We start from the raw sequence: 21,908 nt of genomic DNA, 5'->3' as shown, positions 1-21,908 counted from the left end.
CACCCCTGCCCTCACCCTCTGGCCAGGTACTCCTCACCCTCCACCCCTGCCCTCACCCTCTGGCCAGGTACTCCTCACCCTCCACCCCTGCCCTCACCCTCTGGCCAGGTACTCCTCACCCTCCACCCCTGCCCTCACCCTCTGGCCAGGTACTCCTCACCCTCCACCCCTGCCCTCACCCTCTGGCCAGGTACCCCTCACCCTCCACCCCTGCCCTCGCCCTCTGGCCAGGTACTCCTCACCCTCCACCCCTGCCCTCACCCTCTGGCCAGGTACCCCTCACCCTCCACCCCTGCCCTCGCCCTCTGGACAGGTACCCTTCACCCTCCACCCCTGCCCTCACCCTCTGGCCAGGTACCCCTCACCCTCCACCCCTGCCCTCGTCCTCTGGCCAGGTACTCCTCACCCTCCACCCCTGCCCTCGCCCTCTGGCCAGGTACCCCTCACCCTCCACCCCTGCCCTCACCCTCTGGCCAGGTACTCCTCACCCTCCACCCCTGCCCTCACCCTCTGGACAGGTACCCCTCACCCTCCACCCCTGCCCTCACCCTCTGGCCAGGTACTCCTCACCCTCCACCCCTGCCCTCACCCTCTGGCCAGGTACCCCTCACCCTCCACCCCTGCCCTCACCCTCTGGACAGGTACTCCTCACCCTCCACCCCTGCCCTCACCCTCTGGACAGGTACTCCTCACCCTCCACCCCTGCCCTCGCCCTCTGGACAGGTACTCCTCACCCTCCACCCCTGCCCTCGCCCTCTGGCCAGGTACCCCTCACCCTCCACCCCTGCCCTCGCCCTCTGGCCAGGTACCCCTCACCCTCCACCCCTGCCCTCGCCCTCTGGCCAGGTACTCCTCACCCTCCACCCCTGCCCTCACCCTCTGGCCAGGTACCCCTCACCCTCCACCCCTGCCCTCACCCTCTGGACAGGTACTCCTCACCCTCCACCCCTGCCCTCGTCCTCTGGCCAGGCACCCCTCACCCTCCACCCCTGCCCTCGCCCTCTGGACAGGTACTCCTCACCCTCCACCCCTGCCCTCGCCCTCTGGCCAGGTACCCCTCAGCCTCTGCCTGGGACTCCTCAGCCTCCTCCCAATGGCTCATACACTAGCTGCCAGGAATGTTAAGGTTTGCCTCTCTCTGGGCTTCTCTCTAGGGTGTCTCTAACTGCCTGGGGGTGGGGATTCCTCTGTCTCATGGTGCGTTCCTCTGTCCCTCTGAGAATCCCACAGTCTATCCTCACTGAGCTGGGATGAGTGAGATTGAATGGTCCTGATTTGATGCTGATTTGATTTTGGTTTTTGCAGTTGGATGATGATGATGACCTTGTGGGTGATTCCTGTGATACCAACACTGACAGGTGAGGGCGACACCTTCACATTTAAACTGAGTGGGGATGCTGGATACAGGACAAGTAATTAAAAAGAGAGCAGCTGGACTGAAACTAGTGTTTTGAGAGAGATTATTCTAAACTTAACCACAATAATCCTCTATGCTGAGAATCCATTAACTGTCACTCGTCAGTCTGCAGCTGGGAGCTTAGAAGTTATGAGGAGATGGGAATAATGTTTGTGTGCATGTGTGCACATGTGTGTATGTGTTTGTGCGTGTGTGTCTGTGTCTGTATTTGCGCACGTGTGTGAATGTGCGTCTGTGCGTGTGGGAGTATGTGTGTGCATGTGTGTGCGCATCTGTGTGTGTGGGTTTGGGTGGGTGTGTGTATGTGTGTTTATGTGGTTGGGTGGGTCGGTGTAAGTGTGTGTGTGTATATGTGTGTTTGCGTGCGTGTGTGTGTGGGGGTGTGTGTGTGGATGTGTGGGTGTGTGTGGATGTGTGTATGTGTATGGATGTGTGCATGTGTGTGCTATCTGCTGTGTTTGTATGTGTGCATGTGTGGGTGTGAATGTGTGTGTATGAGCGTGGGTGTGCGGGTATCCGTGTGTGTGTATGTGTGTGTGGTTGGGTGGGTCGGTGCATATGTGTGTGCGTGGTTGAGTGGGTTGGTGTATGTATCTGTATATGTGTGTGCTTGCGTGTGTGGGTGTGTGTGTGTTAGTGTGCGTGTGCATGTGTGTGTGTACGGGGGTGTGTGTTTGTGTGTGGGTGTGTGCATGTGTGTGCTGTGTTTGCATGTGTGCATGTGTCAGTGTGAATGTGTGTGTGTACGTATGTGAGTGGGCACATGTGTGTGTGTGTGGATGAGTGTGTCAGTATCTGTGTGGGTGTATGTGTGTGGGTGTGTTTTCAATTGCTTACGGGGTGTGTGTGTCGCTGGCAAGGCCAGTATTTATTACCCATCCTAACTGCCCTTGAGAAGGTGGTGGTGAGCTACCTTCTTGAACTGCTGCAGTCCTTGTGGTATAGGTACATTCACAGTGCTGTTAGGGAGGGAGTCAGTATTCCTTTTGGAGGGGAACTTGCAGATGGTGCTGTTCCTATGCATCTGTGGCCCTGGTACTTCTGGTTGGTAGAGATCATGGGTTTGGAAGGTGCTGTCTAAGGAGCCTTGGTGAATTCCTGCAGTGCATCTTGTAGATGGTACACACTGCTGCTACTGTGTGTCGGTGGTGGAGGGAGTCAGTGTTTAAGGTAATGAATGGGGTACCAATCAAGTGGGCTGCTTTGTCCTGGATAGAGAACTGGTCACTTTCAGGTTGGCAAAATGTGCTGAGTGGTGTGCCAAAGGGATCAGGCTGGGGCCTCAACTATTTATCATTTATATCAATGACTTGGATGAAGGGACCGAATGTATGGTTGCTAAATTTTCTGATGACAAAGGTGGGTAGAAAGTAAGTTGTGAAGAGGTCATAAGGAAACTGTAAAAGTATTGAGTGTTATGGGAGCTGCACTCATCCAGGCAAATGGGCAGTATTCCATTACACTACTGACTTGTGCTAGTAGATGGTGGACAGGCTTTGGGGAGTCAGGAGCTGAGTTACTCTCCGCAGGATTCCTAGTCTCTGACCTGCTCTTGTAGTCACAGTATTTATATGGCTAGTCCCGTACAGTTTCTGATCAATGGTAATCCCCAGGTTGTTGATAGTGGGGGATTCAGTGATGGTAATGCCATTGAACATCAAGGGGCAATGGTTAGATTCTCTCTTATTAGAGATGGTCATTGCCTGGCACTTGTGTGGCATGAATGTTACTTGCTACTTGTCAGCCCAAACCTGGATATTGTCCAGGTCTTGCCGCATTTGGACACGGACTGTTTCAGAATCTGAGGAGTTGTGAATGTTGCTGAACATTGTGCACTCACCAGCGAACATCCCCACTTCTGACCTTATGATGGAAGGAAGGTCATTGATGAAGCAGATGAAGATGGTTGGGCCTAAGACACTACCCTGAGGAACTCCTGCAGTGATGTCCTGGATCTGAGATGACTGACCTCCAAAAACCACAACCATCTTCCTTTGTGCTAGGTATGACACCAACCAGTGGAGAGTTTTCCCCCTGATTCCCATTGACTCCAGTTTCGCTGGGGTTCCTTGATGCCACACTTGGTCAAATGCAGCCTTGATGTCAAGGGCAGTCACTCTCACCTCACTTCTTTATCTATGTTTGAACTAAAGCTGTAATGAGGGCATGTGTGTGTGTTTTTTTTTAATTCTTTCACTGGGTGTTGATGTCACTGGCTGGGCCAGCATTTATTGCCCACCCCTAATTGCCCTTGAGAAGGTGGTGCTGAGCTGCCTTCTTGAGCCACTGCAGTCCATATGGTGTAGGTACACCCACAATGCTGTTAGGGAGGAAGTTCCAGGATTTTGACCCAGTGACAGTGAAGGAATGGTGATATATTTCCAAGTCAGGATGGTGAATGGCTTGGAGGAGAACTTCCAGGTGGTGCTGTTCCCATCTATCTGCTGCCCTTGTCCTTCTAGATGGTAGTGGTTGTGGGTTTGGAAGGTGCTGTTTAAGGAGCCTTGGTGAATTCCTGTGTCGGTGTGTGTGGTTCTATGTGGATTTGTGCACATGTTTTGGTGTGTGCTGGGTAGGATGATGTGCTAATTTTACCATGAACAGTTGGTATGTTATCTCTCTGCTCTCAGTGACGGTGATGGGCACCAGGACACCAGAGATAATTGTCCGACAGTTATTAACAGCGCCCAGCTAGATACAGATGGGGATGGAGTTGGTGATGAGTGTGATGACGATGATGATAACGATGGAATTCCTGACATGGTCTCCCCTGGACCAGACAATTGTCGGCTTGTAGCTAATCCAACACAAGATGATCTTGATGGTGAGTTACTGTTTCTGTCTCTCTTTGTCTTTGTCTATCTCTTTCTGCTTCAGAGAGAGGGGGAGTGGGTCAGAGAGGGAGGGAGAGAGAGAGAGAGGGGGAGTGAGTCAGAGAGGGAGCAAGTGGGACAGAGCGAAAGAGAGTGGGGGAGAAATGGAGTGGGCAGAGAGAGGGGGAGTGGGTAGTGAGAGGGAAAAAGTGGGGCAGAGAGATGGGGAGTGGAGTAGAGAGAGGGAGTGGGGTAAAGAGAGAGGAGGAGTGGGGTAGAGAGGGACGAAGTGGGGTAGAGAGATGGAGGGAGTCGGGTAGAGAGATGGAGGGAGTGGGGTAGAGAGAGGGGGAGTGGGGCAGAGGGAGCGATTAGGGTGGAGAGATGGAGGGGGTGGAGTACAGAGAGGGAGTGGGGTAAAGAGAGAGGGGGAGTGGGGTAAAGAGAGAGGGGGAGTGGGATAGAGAGGGAGGGAGTTGGGTAGAGAGAGGGAGGGGGTGGGGTAGCGAGAGGGAGGGAGTGGGGTAGAGAGAGGGAGGGAGTGGGGTAGGGAGTGGAGAGTGGAAATTGGGGTTGATGCAATGGAAAGCAAAACACTGGGGTGCTGACAGAGGGCTTGAGGAGATTCCATAGATCAGAGATCAGGGAGGGAGTTGGAGAAATTTTGATGCTGATGGACATATGCAGGATGAAGGATGGCGAGAACAGGATACGAGTGAGAGCTCGTAATGTGCCTCCTGTCTCGGGGCGGCAAAAGCTTCATTGGGAGGTTGTGAAACGATGGGAATAGAAATCCTTCTTAATGATAGAATGTGAGCTTTGAAATTTTGCTCAGGGCTATGGGGAAAGAGTGGGGCAGTGGGATTAGTTTGGGATTATTCTTGCAAAGAGCTGGGATAGCCATATTGTGTGAATTGAAGGGTTTGAGTCAGGTTTAAAATTAGGGTCGAAAACAAAAAATGCAGTAAAAACTCAGCAGGTCTGACAGCATCTGTGAAGAGAGACAGAGTTAACGTTTTGAGTCTGTATGACTCTTCTTCAGATCTGTAGAAGAGTCATACAGACTCAAAACGTTAATTATGTCTCTCTCTCCACAGATGCTGTCAGACCTGCTGAGTTTGTCCAGCGTTTTTTGTTTTTGTTTCAGATTTCCAGCATCCACAGTATTTTGCCTTTAAAATTAGGGTTAGGGTTGGGGTTTGGGTCTGGGTTAGGGTTGGGGTTAGGGTTACGGTTTGGCTTGGGGTTGGGGGTTTGTGTTTGGGTTCGGGTTGGGAATAACTTAGATGGTTTGGACAGCTGAGTTAATGTGAGATCCTTGAGTTAAACTTCTCATTTGAAATGCAGGTGATGGGATAGGAGACGCCTGCGAAGGAGATTTTGATGACGATAAGGTCATTGATATTATCGATGTTTGTCCTGAAAATGCTCAGGTTGCACTCACTGATTTCCGAGCCTATCAGACTGTGATCCTGGATCCCGAGGGAGATGCACAGATTGACCCGAACTGGGTTGTCTTAAACCAGGTACCTCAGCTGTCAGTGTTGGACAGTCACTGAGACTGGGCTGGACTTTATTGAGAGACAAATTTCTGTACTTGTGTCTGAGAAATGGATCAGGCTGCTTCACATGGAATTAACTTACAAATCCCAGAAATAAACACAATTAAACACAATCCCAATAATTTGTAATCGGTAATTATAATACTGACACCCTGCAATGTCCTATTCAGGCAGATCAAGCTGACAACTTTAGATTATTGCTGTTAAGTTGAAATATTATTTATGATTGAATTTTCAGTTTACAGCAACTGTTTACACTATTTTATCAGGTTCTTTCATGCTAACCTGTTCTTACAACCTTTACAAGTCTCCTTCAAGATGACACTGCCCTTTTCAGACCTGTGCAACTGTGACTGGGACAGAAATATTCCAGCTATGTAGCAGCATTGCTTTTAGACAGTTTTTGGTTTATTTTAAAGATGTGTCTGAGAATTCTAATCGTTACTCATGGTCAATCTTGCAGGGAATGGAGATTGTCCAGACAATGAACAGTGACCCGGGTCTCGCTGTTGGTAAGATTGCTCCAGCCTGTTCTTCTTTTAAATTTTGGTGAAATTTCTCAAAGGTGGAATCAATATCACACTTTGCTGGCAGTGTTTGATGGGGACAGTGGAGATGGAGCTTTACTCTGTATCTAACCCCGTGCTGTACCTGCCCTGGGAGTGTTTGATGGGGACAGTGTAGAGGGAGCTTTACTCTGTATCTAACCCCGTGCTGTACCTGTCCTGGGAGTGTTTGATGGGGACAGTGTAGAGGGAGCTTTACTCTGTATCTAACCCCATGCTGTACCTGTCCTGGGAGTGTTTGATGGGGACAGTGTAGAGGGAGCTTTACTCTGTATCTAACCCTGTGCTGTACCTGCCCTGGGAGTGTTTGATGGGGACAATGGAGAGGGAGCTTTACTCTGTATCTAACTCTGTGCTGTATCTGTCCTGGGAGTGTTTGATGGGGACAGTGTAGAGGGAGCTTTACCCTGTACCTAACCCCCTGCTGTACCTATCCTGGGAATGTTTGTTGGGGACAGTGTAGATGGAGTTTTACCCCGTACCTAACCCCCTGCTGTACCTGTCCTGGGAGTGTTTGATGGGGACAGTGTAGGGGGAGCTTTACTCTCGATCTAACCCTGTGCTGTACCTGTCCTGGGAGTGTTTGATGGGGACAGTGTAGAGGGTGCTTTACTCTGTAACTAACCCCGTGCTGTACCTGCCCTGGGAGTGTTTGATGGGGACAGTGTAGATGGAGATTTACCCTGTACCTAACCACGTGTTGTACTTGTCCTGGGAGTGTTTGTTGGGGGCAGTGTAGAGGGAGCTTTACTGTGTATCTAACCCTGTGCTGTACCTGTCCTGGGAGTGTTTGATGGGGACAGTGTAGAGGGAGCATTACTCTGTAACTAACCCCGTGCTGTACCTGCCCTGGGAGTGTTTGATGGGATAGTGTAGAGGGAGCTTTACTCTGTATCTAACCCCGTGCTGTACCTGCCCTGAGAGTGTTTGATGGGGACAGTGTAGAGGGAGCTTTACTCTGTAACTAACCCCGTGCTGTACCTGCCCTGGGAGTGTTTGATGGGGACAGTGTAGAGGGAGCATTACTCTGTATCTAACCCCGTGCTGTACCTGCCCTGGGAGTGTTTCATGGGGACAGTGTAGAGGGAGCTTTACTCTGTATCTAACCCCGTGCTGTACCTGTCCTGGGAGTGTTTCATGGGGACAGTGTAGAGGGAGCTTTACTCTGTATCTAACCCTGTGCTGTACCTGCCCTGGGAGTGTTTGATGGGGACAGTGTGGATGCAGCTTTACTCTGTATCTAACCCTGTGCTGTACCTGCCCTGGGAGTGTTTGATGGGGACAGTGTAGAGGGAGCTTTACTCTGTATCTAACCCCGTGCTGTACCTGTCCTGGGAGTGTTTGATGGGGACAGTGTAGAGGGAGCTTTAGTCTGTATCTAACCCCGTGCTGTACCTATCCTGGGAGTGTTTGTTGGGGACAGTGTAGAGATAGCATTACTCTGTATCTAACCCCGTGCTGTACCTGTCCTGGGAGTGTTTGTTGGGGACAGTGTAGATGGAGCTTTACTCTGTATCTAACTGCATACTGAGTGATGAAGGTATTTCTGTTGGGACTTCTTGACACTCTGAGTGTTATGGCCTCTCACACAAGTGTGGCTCGTCCTCCACTTCATGTCCCAACATCTATGGTGTTGAGAATCAGAAATAATGCATGACCCAACTTTTCCCCCCAACCCTTTTTGACCTCCCCTTTACCAGACCCTCACTGACTGAGAATGAAAGGCAGTGGCTTTCACATTGTAGAATCTTTAAACCGAGCGGCTTGTTCTTTCTCTTCAGGTTACACAGCCTTTAATGGTGTGGATTTTGAAGGAACGTTTCACGTTAACACAATGACGGATGATGACTATGCCGGGTTTATCTTTGGCTATCAGGACAGTTCCAGCTTCTACGTGGTGATGTGGAAACAGACTGAACAAACGTATTGGCAGGCCAATCCATTCCGCGCTGTGGCAGACCCTGGAATCCAGCTCAAGGTGAGTGACTGATCTGGATTTGCTATCTTAATGTTCACTAATGGATTAGCTCCTGGACCCAGACCACACGGCCGGAGCCATCTCTACACCCAGGGCACCCCAACCCCCACTCTGTATCAGCTCCTTGGTCCCTCTCTCTCTGTCGCACCCTCCTCCCTTTAACTCCTCCCTCCATCTCAACTGCCCACCCATGTTCCCAACTCCACATCACCCACTCCGTCCCTCTTTCATACCCCCACTCTGTGTTGCCAGCTCCAAATGTGGTCAATTCTGATCTCGTATAAATAAATCTCAGTGTTTGTTCACTTTCTTTATGGCTTTTCTGTTGCATATTTCTACCTTTGTTGATTTATATATCTGCTCTTTGATAAAAACTTTGAGAGGTGAAATAATTATAGGGAAAGATCAAAGAAGGGTTGGACTATTTGGATAGCTCTTTCAAAGGACCAGCACAGGTATGATGGGTCAAATGGTGTTGTGACAGATAGCCCTAGTGGGGGTGGGGTGAGGGCAAGGGATCGAAATAGGCTAAAAGGTGGAGATAAAACGATGGATGGAAATAAATTTTTAAAATAACAGAAATAGGTGGGAAAAGAAAAATATATATTAAAAAAATATAATAATTTTTAGAAAAAAGGGGATCAAAAAGGGGGTGGGGATGGAGGAGAGAGCTCATGATCTGAAGTTGTTGAACTCAATGTTAAGTCCGGAAGGCTGTAAAGTGCCTAATCGGCACTTTCTCATCCTGCTTTTTACCCTTTATGTCACCATTAGCACATCCTTTAGCTAACATCACCACTGTCAACACCCCTTTGACCTTTTGTTTATGACATCTTTGGCAATCTCTCCTTTGCCTCCGCCTATCACTGGCCCTCTATCCAGCTCGACCTATGCCACCCCCCCTTAAACAGCTTATATTTCACCACATTTCTATCTCTCTTTAGTTCTGATGAAGAGTCATATGGACTCGAAACGTTAACTCTGTCTTCCTCTCCACAGATGCTGTCAGACCTGCTGAATTTTTCCAGCAATTTTTGTTTTTGTTTCAGATTTCCAGCATCCGCAGTATTTTGCTTTTATCTTACAGTTGAGACATTATCTCACTAACCGTTACAGAATCTCACAGTGCAGAAGAGGTCTTTTGGCCCATCAAGTCTGCACCAACATGTGGGAAACACCTGACCTACTTACCTAATCCCATTTACCAGCACTTGGCCCATAGCCTTGAATGTTTTCATGTACCAAGTGCTCATCCAGGTACTTTTTAAAGGATGTGAGGCAACCCACCTCTTCCATCCTCCCAAGCAGCACATTCCAGACTGTCACCACCCTCTGGGTAAAAAAGTTTTTCCTCACATCCCCCCTAAACATCCTGCCCCTCACCTTGAACTTGTGTCCCCTCGTGACTGACCCTTCAAATAAGGGGGACAGCTGCTCCCTATCCATGCCCCTCATAATCTTGTACACCTCGATCAGGTCGCACCTCAGTCTTCTCTGTTCCATCGAAAACAACACAAGTCTATCCAACCTTTCTTCATAACTTAAATGTTTCATCCCAGGCAACATCCTGGTGAATCTCCTCTGCACCCCCTCCAGTAAAATCACATCCTTCCTATAATGTGGCGACCAGAACTGCACGCAGTACTCCAGCTGTGGCCTCAACAAGGTTCTATTCAACTCCAACATGACTTCCCTACTTTTGTAATCTATGCCTTGATTGATAAAGGCAAGTGTCCCATATACCTTTTTCACCACCCCACTAACATGCCCCTTTGTCTTCAGAGATCTATGGATGCACACGCCAAGGTCACTTTGTTCCTCAGAACTTCCTAGTGTCATGCTGTTCATTGAATACTTCCTTGTCAAATTACTCCTTCCAAAGTGTATCACCTCACATTTTTCAGGGTTAAATTCCATCTGCCACTTATCTGCCCATTTGACCATCCCGTCTATGTCTTCGTGTAGCCCAAGACACTCAACCTCACTGTTAACCACCCGGCCAATTTTTGTGTCATCCGCAAATTTATTAATCCTACCCCCCACAGTGTCATCTGTCCATGGGAAGAGATTAAAAAATACAGCAGGTGTGCCATAAATCAGATGAGTGACTATCAGATCATGATGTGGGATGAACAGCCTTATTTTTGGATGTTCTGGGAAAAGCCAGGGCTTCTCATTATTGGGTGGAGAGATGTTACTATTGCATTGACTTGTTAAAGGCAGATTAACCAGATACAATCACAACATGCTGACATAGACAGCAATACACTCGGTGGATCTCATTAATTCAACCTTGAAAAGATACAGACATCTGAGTTCCTTTTAATCTAGTCTTTGAGAGGGTGGCAAAAGCTTTGATCTGATGATCTTTTCAAGTGAGTTATAATTGATACTAATCTCCTATACAGTGTCTGTAACGGGTTGTATCCGCTATATCACTGACTTGATTTAATGAAGACTTTCAATGTTGTCCAGCCCTCCAACTTGTAATGGAGGTAAAGGACATGTGACAATATAAACTAGCAGACCTTTGTATTGATGGAATGTCTCAATTTGCTCCAAACAGGCAGTGAAATCTCAGACTGGCCCAGGGGAACACCTGCGAAATGCCCTCTGGCACACAGGAGACACTAGCAATCAGGTCAAACTCCTGTGGAAAGACCCCAGGAATGCTGGCTGGAAAGACAACACCTCATATCGCTGGTTCCTGCAGCATCGGCCCCAGGTCGGGTATATCAGGTGAGTCATAGCCCCAGGGTCGGGAACACCAAGGGGGGTATAGGGGGGTAGGGTCAAAGCCCTAAGGTGGGGGCCATTGGGGGGGTGGGGTCATAGCCCCAAGGGTGGGGACATTAAGGGTAGGGGTGAGGTCACAGCCCAACCCTATTTCCTCATTACCTCCTCTAGGACAGTTAGTCATGTCGTCACAAACCAGAAACTGGGGAAAACTGTACCACTCAGTGACGCCTAGGTGGGGGCGAGGGTTGGGTTGTATCATTCGGTGCCCATTTTTTTAATAAGGATGAATGTGTGCAGAAAGTGGGTGATGCCTTTGTGCACCTGCTTCATCTCCCGCCACTCCCACCCAACCTTCCTCTATTCCCCACACCCGTCTCCCCCTCACCCTGCTGAATCTCTGTTTTGTTCCTGCAGAGTGCGCCTGTATGAAGGACCAGTGATCGTGGCAGATTCGGGGACAATCATTGACACCACGATGCGTGGAGGGAGACTGGGAGTCTTCTGCTTCTCACAGGAAAACATCATCTGGGCAAATCTGCGCTACCGCTGCAATGGTGAGCGGGGTGAGGGGCATCAAAGGAGTGGGTGAGAGTGGTGGGGAGTGAGGGGTAGCGAAGGAGTGGGTGAAGGAAGGTGAGGGGCATTGAAAGAGGAGTTGAGGGAGACACTGGATCATTGCTCCAAGCTGATATGGGGTCTATGGGACATTCACCAGGGGCAGCATAATGAGGTCATCAGGCCAGCGTGGTCAGCGGGCCTGGGAGCGGCTGGGAAACGGTCCGCCTCCCGCGATTGGCCCCTGACTGCGATTTCACGCTGGCGGACCAATTAAGGCCCAACCAGTGTGAAACGCGGCTCCTCACTGGTTGGGAAGGGCCGAGTGGGGGCGGGGGCCTGTTGGCCGCCGGGTCCAATGGTGACCCGGTTGCTGGTTTAAAAATGGCTCAGGCAGCCCCTGGAAGGCTGACGCGGAAGAACGTCTCCTCTGCGTCTTCAACATTCAAGCGATGGAGTCGAATGTAGCCGGAGATGCCATGCGGGAGGGCAGGTTGGGTGGGCACTCAGCCCCCTGCTTTTCTGATGAGTGCCTTGCCATCCTCCTGGAGGAGGTGGCTGCCAGGAGGGACAGCCTTGTCCCCAGAGATGGGAGGAGACTGCCACACCTCACCAAGAGGGCATGGGAGGAGGTGGCAGCACTGGTGAGCAGCCATGACGTGGTGCAGCACATTTGGGTGCAGTGCTAGAAGAGGTTCAATGACCTCAATGTCAGGAAGGATCAGGAAGGGTGAGTACCGTTGGCATGGGTCAACGTGCAGAAATGTTAAGGTCTGGCCGTTCCCCGTGGACCTCAGGGGTGCTAGAGTCTGATTGCCAACTGTTAATCACACCAGAGCTGGCCAAGGGGATGAGCCCTGGCTGCTTGGACTGAGTATCTGGGAGGTGTTTCTCAGCTGGAGTTGGCCAGGCTGCAATGGCGCTGCAGGTAGACAGTGGACTAATCAATGCACCTCTGTCCTTTCAGAAGAAGATGAGCCATAACCAAGCAGAAAGGGCAAGTACAAGTGGAGGCCCCCCTCAAAACCTGCTGCTGCTCTCCTGGTTCGAGCAGGATGCCCTGGAGCTGGAGAGCCAGTACGTTCCCTGTGCAACCAGGCGTGGAGAAGCAGGGGTGTCAGATGAAGATAAGAGCGCAGTGCAGAGAGGTGCAAATTTTGGATTGTGCAGCCATTCTATTGTAGTCCCTTCATTGATGTGAGCCTCGAACCTGGAGACCCCATTGATCATTGAAAGGCAATGGTGCCATGATGCAGATCACCATTGTCTCACCAGGGTGCCTGGCATGTAGAGTGACAGTGTGATGACTTTAACTAATGACATGTCCTTGCTCTCCCTTTTAGGTTTGACTGCACACAAACGCCCTGTGGACTCCGAAGCGCCACCCCTGATGCCAGAGTATCATCGGGCTTCACTCCACTTGCACCTGCGCCACACCCTCTCTCTGTAGCAGGCACCAGCGCAGATACCAGCACCTCGGTGGGCATTAGATTAATGGCTAGAATGTCGGTGCACATTGGTGAGGGCACTTCACACTCGCTTGAGATGCAGGTGGAGGCAGAGAGGGCCCAGGGAGCCAAAAGTCGGAGGGCTGCTGGAGACCAGAACGATGCTCAGGTGAAGGCAGATGATGAATCTCTGGAGTCATCCATTGGTGGCAGATGTTGGATGTCCAGCAGGATGTCGGGAGGATCTGTTGGAGATCCATGAGGGTCTGCACGCCTTGGTCTCCGTTGTGGAGGAGTCCATGTGGGGCATAAGCACTGCATTGACTTTCATGACTGAGTGCACTGCCTCCTCCATGGACAGAGTGGCGACTCTCATGGAGAGGCAACTCCAGGAACAGAGTCAGGGGTTCCTGGGATTGCACTCGGACTTGCAAGCCCTCACACAGGCAACGACCTCAGGTGGTCAGTGCCAGTGTGGTAGATGGATTGGGCACCCAGTATCCCAGCTAGGTGCCCATCCATCAATGGAGAGCAGGGAGGTCCAGAGCGACCTCACATTGACGCACAAGCTGCTTGTCGTCTCTGCGGGCTCCACTTAAGGCACACCGGATGATGACAGCAGCTCCTCCGCCCCTCTGCCAGTGACCGTGGCATCCAATGAGGCTGCAGCGTCTGGGGAGATGCCAGGCATGGCGCTGGCCGCTTCCTCCCAGGCGGGGCCAGCACAGGCTCCATGGGCCAGAGGATGACCGCCAAGGTCATCAAGGCCAACAGGACAGCAGAGTCAAAAAAACAGATAAAAACAAAAAAACTGCGGATGCTGGAAATCCAAAACAAAAACAGAATTACCTGGAAAAACTCAGCAGGTCTGGCAGCATCAGCGGAGAAGAAGAGTTGATGATTCGAGTCCTCATGACCCTTCGACCGAACTGAGTGAATCCAAGAAAGGGGTGAAATATAAGCTGGTTTAAGGTGTGTGGTGGTTGGGGGGGTGGCGGGGGGGGGGGGGGGGGTGGTGGTTTGGGTAGGGGGAGAGAAGTGGAGGGGGTTGGTGTGGTTGTTGGGACAAACAAGCAGTGATAGAAGCAGATCATCAAAAAATGTCACAGACAACAGAACAAAAGAACACATAGGTGTTAAAGTTGGTGATATTATCTAAACAAATATGCTAATTAAGAATGGATGATAGGGCACTCAAGGTATAGCTCTAGTGGGGGTAGGGGGAGCATAAAAGATTTTAAAATATTTAAAAATAATGGAAATAGGTGGGAAAAGAAAAATCGAAATAATTTATTGGAAAAAACAAAAGGAAGGGGGAAGAAACAGAAAGGGGGTGGGGATGGAGGAGGGAGCTCAAGACCTAAAGTTGTTGAATTCAATATTCAGTCCGGAAGGCTGTAAAGTGCCTAGTCGGAAGATGAGGTGCTGTTCCTCCAGTTTGCGTTGGGCTTCACTGGAACAATGCAGCAAGCCAAGGACAGACATGTGGGCAAGAGAGCAGGGTGAGTGTTAAAATGGCAAGCGACAGGGTGGTTTGGGTCATTCTTGCGGACAGACTGCAGGTGTTCTGCAAAGCAGTCGCCCAGTTTACGTTTGGTCTCTCCAATGTAGAGGAGACCACATTGGGAGCAACGAATGCAGTAGACTAAGTTGGGGGAAATGCAAGTAAAATGCTGCTTCACTTGAAAGGAATGTTTGGGCCCTTGGACGGTGAGGAGAGAGGAAGTGAAGGGGCAGGCGTTACAACTTTTGCGTGGGCATGGGGTGGTGCCATAGGAGGGGGTTGAGGAGTAGGGGGTGATGGAGGAGTGGACCAGGGTGTCCCGGAGGGAATGATCCCTACAGAATGCCGATAGGGGGGGGGTGAAGGGAAGATGTGTTTGGTGGTGGCATCATGCTGGAGTTGGCGGAAATGGTGGAGGATGATCCTTTGAATGCGGAGGCTGGTGGGGTGATAAGTGAGGACAAAGGGGACCCTATCATGTTTCTGGGAGGGAGGAGAAGGCTTGACAGCGGATGTGCGGGAGATGGGCCGGACACGGTTGAGGGCCCTGTCAACGACCGTGGGTGGAAAACCTCGGTTAAGGATGAAGGAGGACATGTCAGAGGAACTGTTTTTGAAGGTAGCACCATCGGAACAGATGCGACGGAGGCGAAGGAACTGAGAGAATGGGATGGAGTCCTTACAGGAAGCGGGGTTTGAGGAGCTGTAGTCGAGGTAGCTATGGGAGTCTCTCAGAGGATCATTAATCTTTGGAATTCTCTTCCCCAGAGAGCAGTGGAGGCTGGGTCACTGAATATATTCAAGACTGAATTAGACAGATTTTTGATTGACAAGGCAGTCAAAGGTTATGCTGGGGTGGGGGACAGGCAGGAAAGTAGAGTTAAGGCCATAATCAGATCAGCCATGATCTTGTTGAATGGTGGAGCAGGCTCAATGGGCCGAATGACTCATTCTTTCCTATCTCTTATGTTCTCATACCTTCAAAGATAAAAGACTATGTAGAAGGGCAAAATAATTGAGGTGTTAAAGGAATATTGAGAGAAAGTGTTCTCTGAAGGGTGGTGGGTGCGGTGGTGGTGGTGGTGGTGGGGGGGAACAAGAGGGCGTCCCCAGGCAGAGGAGCCTTTTTCCCCATTTTCCTCAAGAAACTGCTCACTGCCATAGTGCAATAGGTCACTGATGATTCAGTCACTGTCCACAAGCAAGTAATTCAACCCACCATAGGGCATTAACCACGCCTCCCCGCAACTCCACATTCCCTGTTTCTCCTCTGCATCCCTCTTTGTCCCCTTGCCTCCAGCCTCCCTTAATTGTTCTGCTTTTGCCTTCCTCAGACACGATTCCAGAAGATTTCCACCCAGCACAACTTCAGTAGCAGTTTTGAAGAGTGCAGCCTGAATTCCTAAACCCACAAAAGCCTTTAGAATTTATAACCCTGGCAAGTGACAACCTCTCATCAAACTTTCAATCAACATTTCTGGAACCTTCCCCACAGTTTTCCAGTGAAACCAATAACTCCAACAATTGGACCCTCCCTAGACGATGTGAAAGAAGAGACCTCAGACAAATCATCAGTGTTCAGTCATCCGTCCAAAGTCTTGTCACTCACAATCAATCAGTTGGTTGGTTGCTGGAGTTCACTTTGTTCTTCGTCACTTCTATCTTTGGTATTCAGGAAACGGAAAAGTTTAGTAAATGTTACAACAGCACAATCTGATTTGCAGACATTGATGCAAAGGAGGAGCGAGACTGAGTGAAGTTGAGATTGGTTTTGGTCAGTGTTGGAGCTATGCTCAATGAGCAAGATAGAATTATTAAAACGTACAACACAGTGTTCGATCTGTCATCTGTGCTGTCTCTTACTGCCATTGTGCTTTGTCCCACATCCCCGCTTTTTGTCCATAACCCGGTAAGTTCCTCATCCTCAAATACTTGTTCAGCTCCCTTTTAAAATTACTTACCCAAAAAGCTTTTATCACCTATTCAGGTGGAGGGTTTTATTTTTGCTTAACATCTGAGAATATTTCTCCTTGTTTTCCCTCCAGGTATTTTTTCCCCAATTATTTTGAATCAAGACATCTGCTTATTGAACCCCCTCAACAGAGAAAATAGTTTTTCTCTATCTATCAAAGCTTCTCATTACCATGTAAACCTGTTAGCTTACCTCTTAACCTTCTGCCAACTGAAGTCCTTCTTCCCTGGTAAAATCCTAGTTAAACTTCTCTATACATTTCCTAAGGCCTTAAGCGTGATACCCAGATTAAAGGTCTTGAGATATTGCCGAGCACTTCAGTCATTCACTTGCCCGATTTTACCAAATCCCAATTGCCAATCTTGCCCCCTTTCTTAGGCTTGGTGAGGAGTGTAGCGGCTATTTATAGCTCCAGAGCTAAATCAAAATAGTGGTGGCAAGATACACAGGACTCACATCCCAGACCCCCAGTTGCCAACTCCTCTCCTCATTCTGTTAATATTCAACAGAAAAACAGCATCAGGATGTGGGACTGTTTTTTGGAGGTTGGTGTTTGCTCCCCCATCAGGTTTCGTTCTTTCGCTCTTGACATCGCCACATCCACTCAAAATGTCACCTCATCGCTGCACTTCAGGACTAGTTTGCGACTTTCAAATACCCATTTACCATCTGACAAGCGCAGAACCCAGATTCTAAACTTCTACAACGCTGGAAAGAAACTGTCAATAGTCAGGGACAGACACATGTGGGCAAGGGCAAAGCAACAAACAAGAGCGACAGACAGATTGACAGCTTTTAACCAATGCATTGCTTCGAAATAGTCTTGTTTATATTTGCACACTATTAGTTTTATATGGACTTTATCAGCATGGAATTTAACTGAATCAAATGTGACCCAGGTATAACCCATAAAATATAGCATTTTAATTCACTACAAAGATTTTCTCAATAAAACTTTTCCTGCATGTGTAAAAACAAAATTATATAAATACTCCTCCCACCAAGTGAGCAAAGATTGTTTCTTCTTCATAACAGTTTGATACAGGAGCCGGCTAAATGACCTTCTGCAATACCTGATTCTAGGAGACACCAATGTATTTATACTGCATCTTTACACAACTGAAATATCTCAAAAGTGTGTCACATTCCATTCATTACTCTGAGGTACAGTTACTGTTATTATGTAGTCAGGCCTGGCAAATTATAACCAACACTTAGCAACATTCAGTTAATTTATATTTGGTGGTGTTATCTGAGAGAGCCGTTCTACTCTTTCCAATATTGTCACAGGATCTTCAACACCACCTGACAAAGGCCTCTCTCAACTTCATGTTTCATCCACAGGACTGTACTTTTGGCAGTGCAGCATTCCCACCGGAAGCCATTGGATAAGGTGAACAAAGATTATGTGTACTCCACCACTTCAGTAACACATACAAACACTCCCAGGACAGGTACAGCACGGGGCTGGATACAGAGTAAGAGTTCCTCTACACCAATTCTTTCCAAACTATTTTCCAATGTGACCCCATTTTAAAACGTGAAAATTAATGTGACCCCAAACACCAACAAAAACATAACAGCAATAAAACAGCATAGCAACATTCATAATAATTATAAAAGTTTGCATATTATAGATCCACATCAAGTACTATCTCAAAATGTTATTATTTTATGTACTCACAAGTCTATTATTTTATCTGGGCTGCTGCAGCTCATAGGCCTTGACCAGGAAGCAGTGGATCTGACTGATGTTCACATTTCCATCCATCATTATGGATTTATAGCAACACCACATCGAGGTTCCCTATTCTTGACAATATTGATTTTAATGTGAGACATGTCAACTAATTTTCTACTAAGGGTTTCAAATGACACAAAATAAGTTTTATAGCCCTAGTGGCTGCAGCTTCACTATGGATTCTGCTACACACAATGCAGCTTTACAATAAAATAAATTCAAGGTACTTGACGGTGGAGCCATGCTCCTTCCAATAGGGGGCAAGTGTAAAGTGGAGTGCTTCTGAACAGACACAGAACAAAACATGCACCATTTACTGGCAAATTGAGGTTTTAGCTGAGCTTTCCATTTTCTCCAGTGACGAGAAACCTGAGTGAAGCCCTTCCCCCTCCATACACACTCTGTAAACAGCACCCACCCCCACCCCTTTCACACATACTGTAATCAACTCCTCCCCATTCCAAACATAGGCACACTGCAATCTACCCTTATACCCCACCCACCAACACACACACAGGTCAGCAAGCCGGTGGCGAGGAGTGGGGAGGTGCAGCGGGTTTGACAGCCCGAGTATGTCTGAGACCCGGCAGGTGACATATTTAAATGGGCTTGAGAAGAAGAAAAAAATCTAAAGACAGGTAAGGCGGGCACCACCAGGGACTGGGTGTGGGGCACAGTATCAGAGAAGGGGGAGCTTGTGACCCAAATCCACGTTTCTGCTCAACCCAGTTTGGGAACCGCTGCTGTACAATGTCCCCATCAAACACTCCCAGGACAGGTACATCACAGGGTTAGATACAGAGTAAAGCTCCCTCTACACAGTCCCCATCAAACACTCCCAGGACAGGTACAGCACGGGGTTGGATAAGAGTAAAGCTCCCTCTACACTGTCCCCATCTAACACTCCCAGGACAGGTATAGCATGGGGTTAGATACAGAGTAAAGCTCCCTCTACACTGTCCCCATCAAACACTCCCAGGACAGGCACAGCACGGGGTTAGATACAGAATAGAGCTCCGTCTACGTTACAGCACAGGGTTAGATACAAAGTAAAGCTCCCTCTACACTGTCCCCAGTTTGTGAAATATCTGTGACTTGCACCTTTTATGTTCTGAAAATCTCCTGCTCCTGGGCCATCTGTGTGGCTGTAAAGTGGGGAGAGAGTCAGCTTTCAGGCTTCAGGAAGCGAGATTATATTAAGGTGCGAAGGGCTGCGAGCAGAAAACCGTTGAACTTTAATTACATTTCATTTACAAAGACAGAAGCCTCACACAAACATAAACTTTAAAAAACATTTACAATTTAAAATGAAGATCTTTTGACAGTCTGTCAGTACAAGTTATGGTTTGCATTATATCTGAAATCCACTTCAAAATTCCCAAGTTTATTTATAAAAACAAGACATCAGAAAAATAAATAAATGTTGATGAGTTTGAGGACAGAATCTGATTAAAATGAGTCTGGGGGAAGCTGCTTTGCTGCATCTCTATGAAAAGAAAGATTTTGCTGCCAATTAATTTTCTGAGTCCGTATGGTGGGAATGAGTGAACTGCTCAGGGTCCGGTGTATACATCTGTTCCTCTGCAAGAGGATGAGAGGACTAAGAGATCTCAGGTTAGCTCCAAGTCAAGCAAGTCTCTCCCAACTTGGGGTATTATTTCAATGTGATGTGGTTACAAAGTGCTGCTCAATTAGCATTTATTATCAAGACTCTTGCGTTGAGATTTTTTCGGGTGTTAGTGACTAAAATGAATCCTGAAAGTACAGACGGTTCAAAAAGGTTAAAATAAAGAATACAACAAGGATTAAGGGGATGTAACTGGATGTTAAGGAGCCATTTTCTTTTATTACCTGAGCATCTGTGTGAGATTTGTATTGTTTCTGGTCCATTTTCATAAATATCTTTTCACAAAGATTACAAGTTCTAGTGATTAGTTTGGTACAAATGTTTTCTTCTTACATGAAATGGAAGTGAAGAGAAAAGTTTTAAATTCTTCAGTTCTAGGCTAACTGTAAATTTCCTCATGGCTCAAAATCTAAAGTGAATCTGGATTAAAAATAAACACCAGATGATCTTAAACCTTCTATTCAATGCTGCATCTTGATTTTTTTACAGTAATTCTTTGAGCAGTTTTAAAAATACTCCCAGTAAATAGTTCAGAGAGGTAACAGTACAAGAACCTTTTCCAATTCTCACCAAACAGAAGCAATCTCATTTAGCATTATCGAGACAAGATTCCACTGTGGGCTTTTAACAGTGACTAAGGACTGTTTGTAGCAACAATCATTTGTTGATCAAGGCTCCTCAATTTAGATCGTTTGCCAATCAAAGAACTACACTGATATATCTAAATTTTATGAGTGGAATCAGCATTACACATCAGGGTTGTAATGAACTAAGGGAAAACAAATACAAAAATACCTCAGCAAGGGTGAGAAATTAATCACACACTCACTATCTCTAACAGGATACCCTGGTATAATCTACAGCATTCAAGTTAAAGGCACACCTGGCTCTGCTCTGTGTTGTACGACACCTACTATATTGGTTCTCGTGGTGATGTACTGCTAGGTACAATACCCTACAAAGAACCACCTCTTTGGTGGCAGCACAATATCATTCCTGGCAGTGGATACACAGGAGTTACTGGGGTAGGCAAATACACTACCGTAATCTTTGAATTCCAGAGTTTTGTGTAGTTTAGAGAAGTTGTGTTATTAACATGTGTGCTGACAGTTTGCAGTCTGACTAATGACAGCACACAGCATTGCCTTCTAACTACTGACCTGGAATTTTCTAGGTAGCCTCCAACCATCTCTAACACAAACCCTTGCAGGTGATACAGTATCAAAATGACATAAGTCCAGCTGATGTCTGACTGCACCAGTCACTGTAAGGAATACAGTCCCAGGAAGGTGGTGTTGTACAGCACACCATAACTGGATGGTTGTGGAGTGAGAGAGGGGGGAAAGCCTGACACTTCAATTTGCCTCAGCTATGACAGGTTCTGGTATTACTTGTATGGAGTAAGGAGAATTAGAACTATTAAAAGGACCGCATGAGCAAGCAGTCTGCTAATTCTGTAATCAGCTGCCAATTATTGATAGAATGATACAGCACAAGAGGTCATTTGTCCCATCATTCCTGTGTCAACTCTTTTGTCAATGACCCTCAATGTGTCTTGTTACCAGCCCTTTTTTCAAAAAAAATGTTCACGTTATGTGAGTGCTTCTCATCCCATATTGCCCATCCCTAACTACATTGGATATATGGCACAGAAACAGGCCATTCGGCCTAACCAGTTCGTGCTGGTGTTTATGCTCCACTCAAGCCTCCTCCCATCTTTCCTCAGCTAAATCTATTATCGTAACCTTCTATTCCCTTCTCCATCATTTTCTAGTCCAGCCTCCCCTTAAATGCATCTATTCTATTCACCTTAACCACTCCCTGTTCTAGCGAGTTCCACGTTCTCACCATTCTCTAGGTAAATAGGTTTTTTCTGAATTCCCTATTGGATTTCTCGATGACTATCTTATATTGACGGCCTCTAGTTCTGCTCTTCCCCACAATAGGAAACATTCTTTCTGTATCCACTTGATCAAAACATTTCAG

The 21,908-nt window shown here is 47.9% G+C and overlaps 1 protein-coding gene across 1 annotated transcript in view; it reads left to right on the top strand.

The window, feature by feature from the left end:
* LOC121287107 (cartilage oligomeric matrix protein) overlaps positions 1 to 17,562 on the top strand; it is a 116,752-nt gene extending 99,190 nt beyond the window's left edge. The window contains exons 12-19 of the mRNA XM_041204655.1: positions 1,306 to 1,358; positions 4,048 to 4,241; positions 5,578 to 5,756; positions 6,256 to 6,304; positions 8,140 to 8,336; positions 10,903 to 11,075; positions 11,490 to 11,629; positions 15,917 to 17,562. Coding sequence (XP_041060589.1) covers positions 1,306 to 1,358; positions 4,048 to 4,241; positions 5,578 to 5,756; positions 6,256 to 6,304; positions 8,140 to 8,336; positions 10,903 to 11,075; positions 11,490 to 11,629; positions 15,917 to 15,957 — 1,026 coding nt within the window. The 3' untranslated portion in view covers positions 15,958 to 17,562. The remainder of the gene's footprint in view (positions 1 to 1,305; positions 1,359 to 4,047; positions 4,242 to 5,577; positions 5,757 to 6,255; positions 6,305 to 8,139; positions 8,337 to 10,902; positions 11,076 to 11,489; positions 11,630 to 15,916) is intronic.
* Positions 17,563 to 21,908: the final 4,346 nt, after the last annotated feature.

Source organism: Carcharodon carcharias, chromosome 14, assembly GCF_017639515.1.
Source record: "Carcharodon carcharias isolate sCarCar2 chromosome 14, sCarCar2.pri, whole genome shotgun sequence".
NCBI classification, from domain to species: domain Eukaryota; kingdom Metazoa; phylum Chordata; class Chondrichthyes; order Lamniformes; family Lamnidae; genus Carcharodon; species Carcharodon carcharias.
The sequence above is the reverse complement of the archived record's forward strand: the minus strand, read 5'-3'. Positions and strand labels throughout refer to the sequence as shown.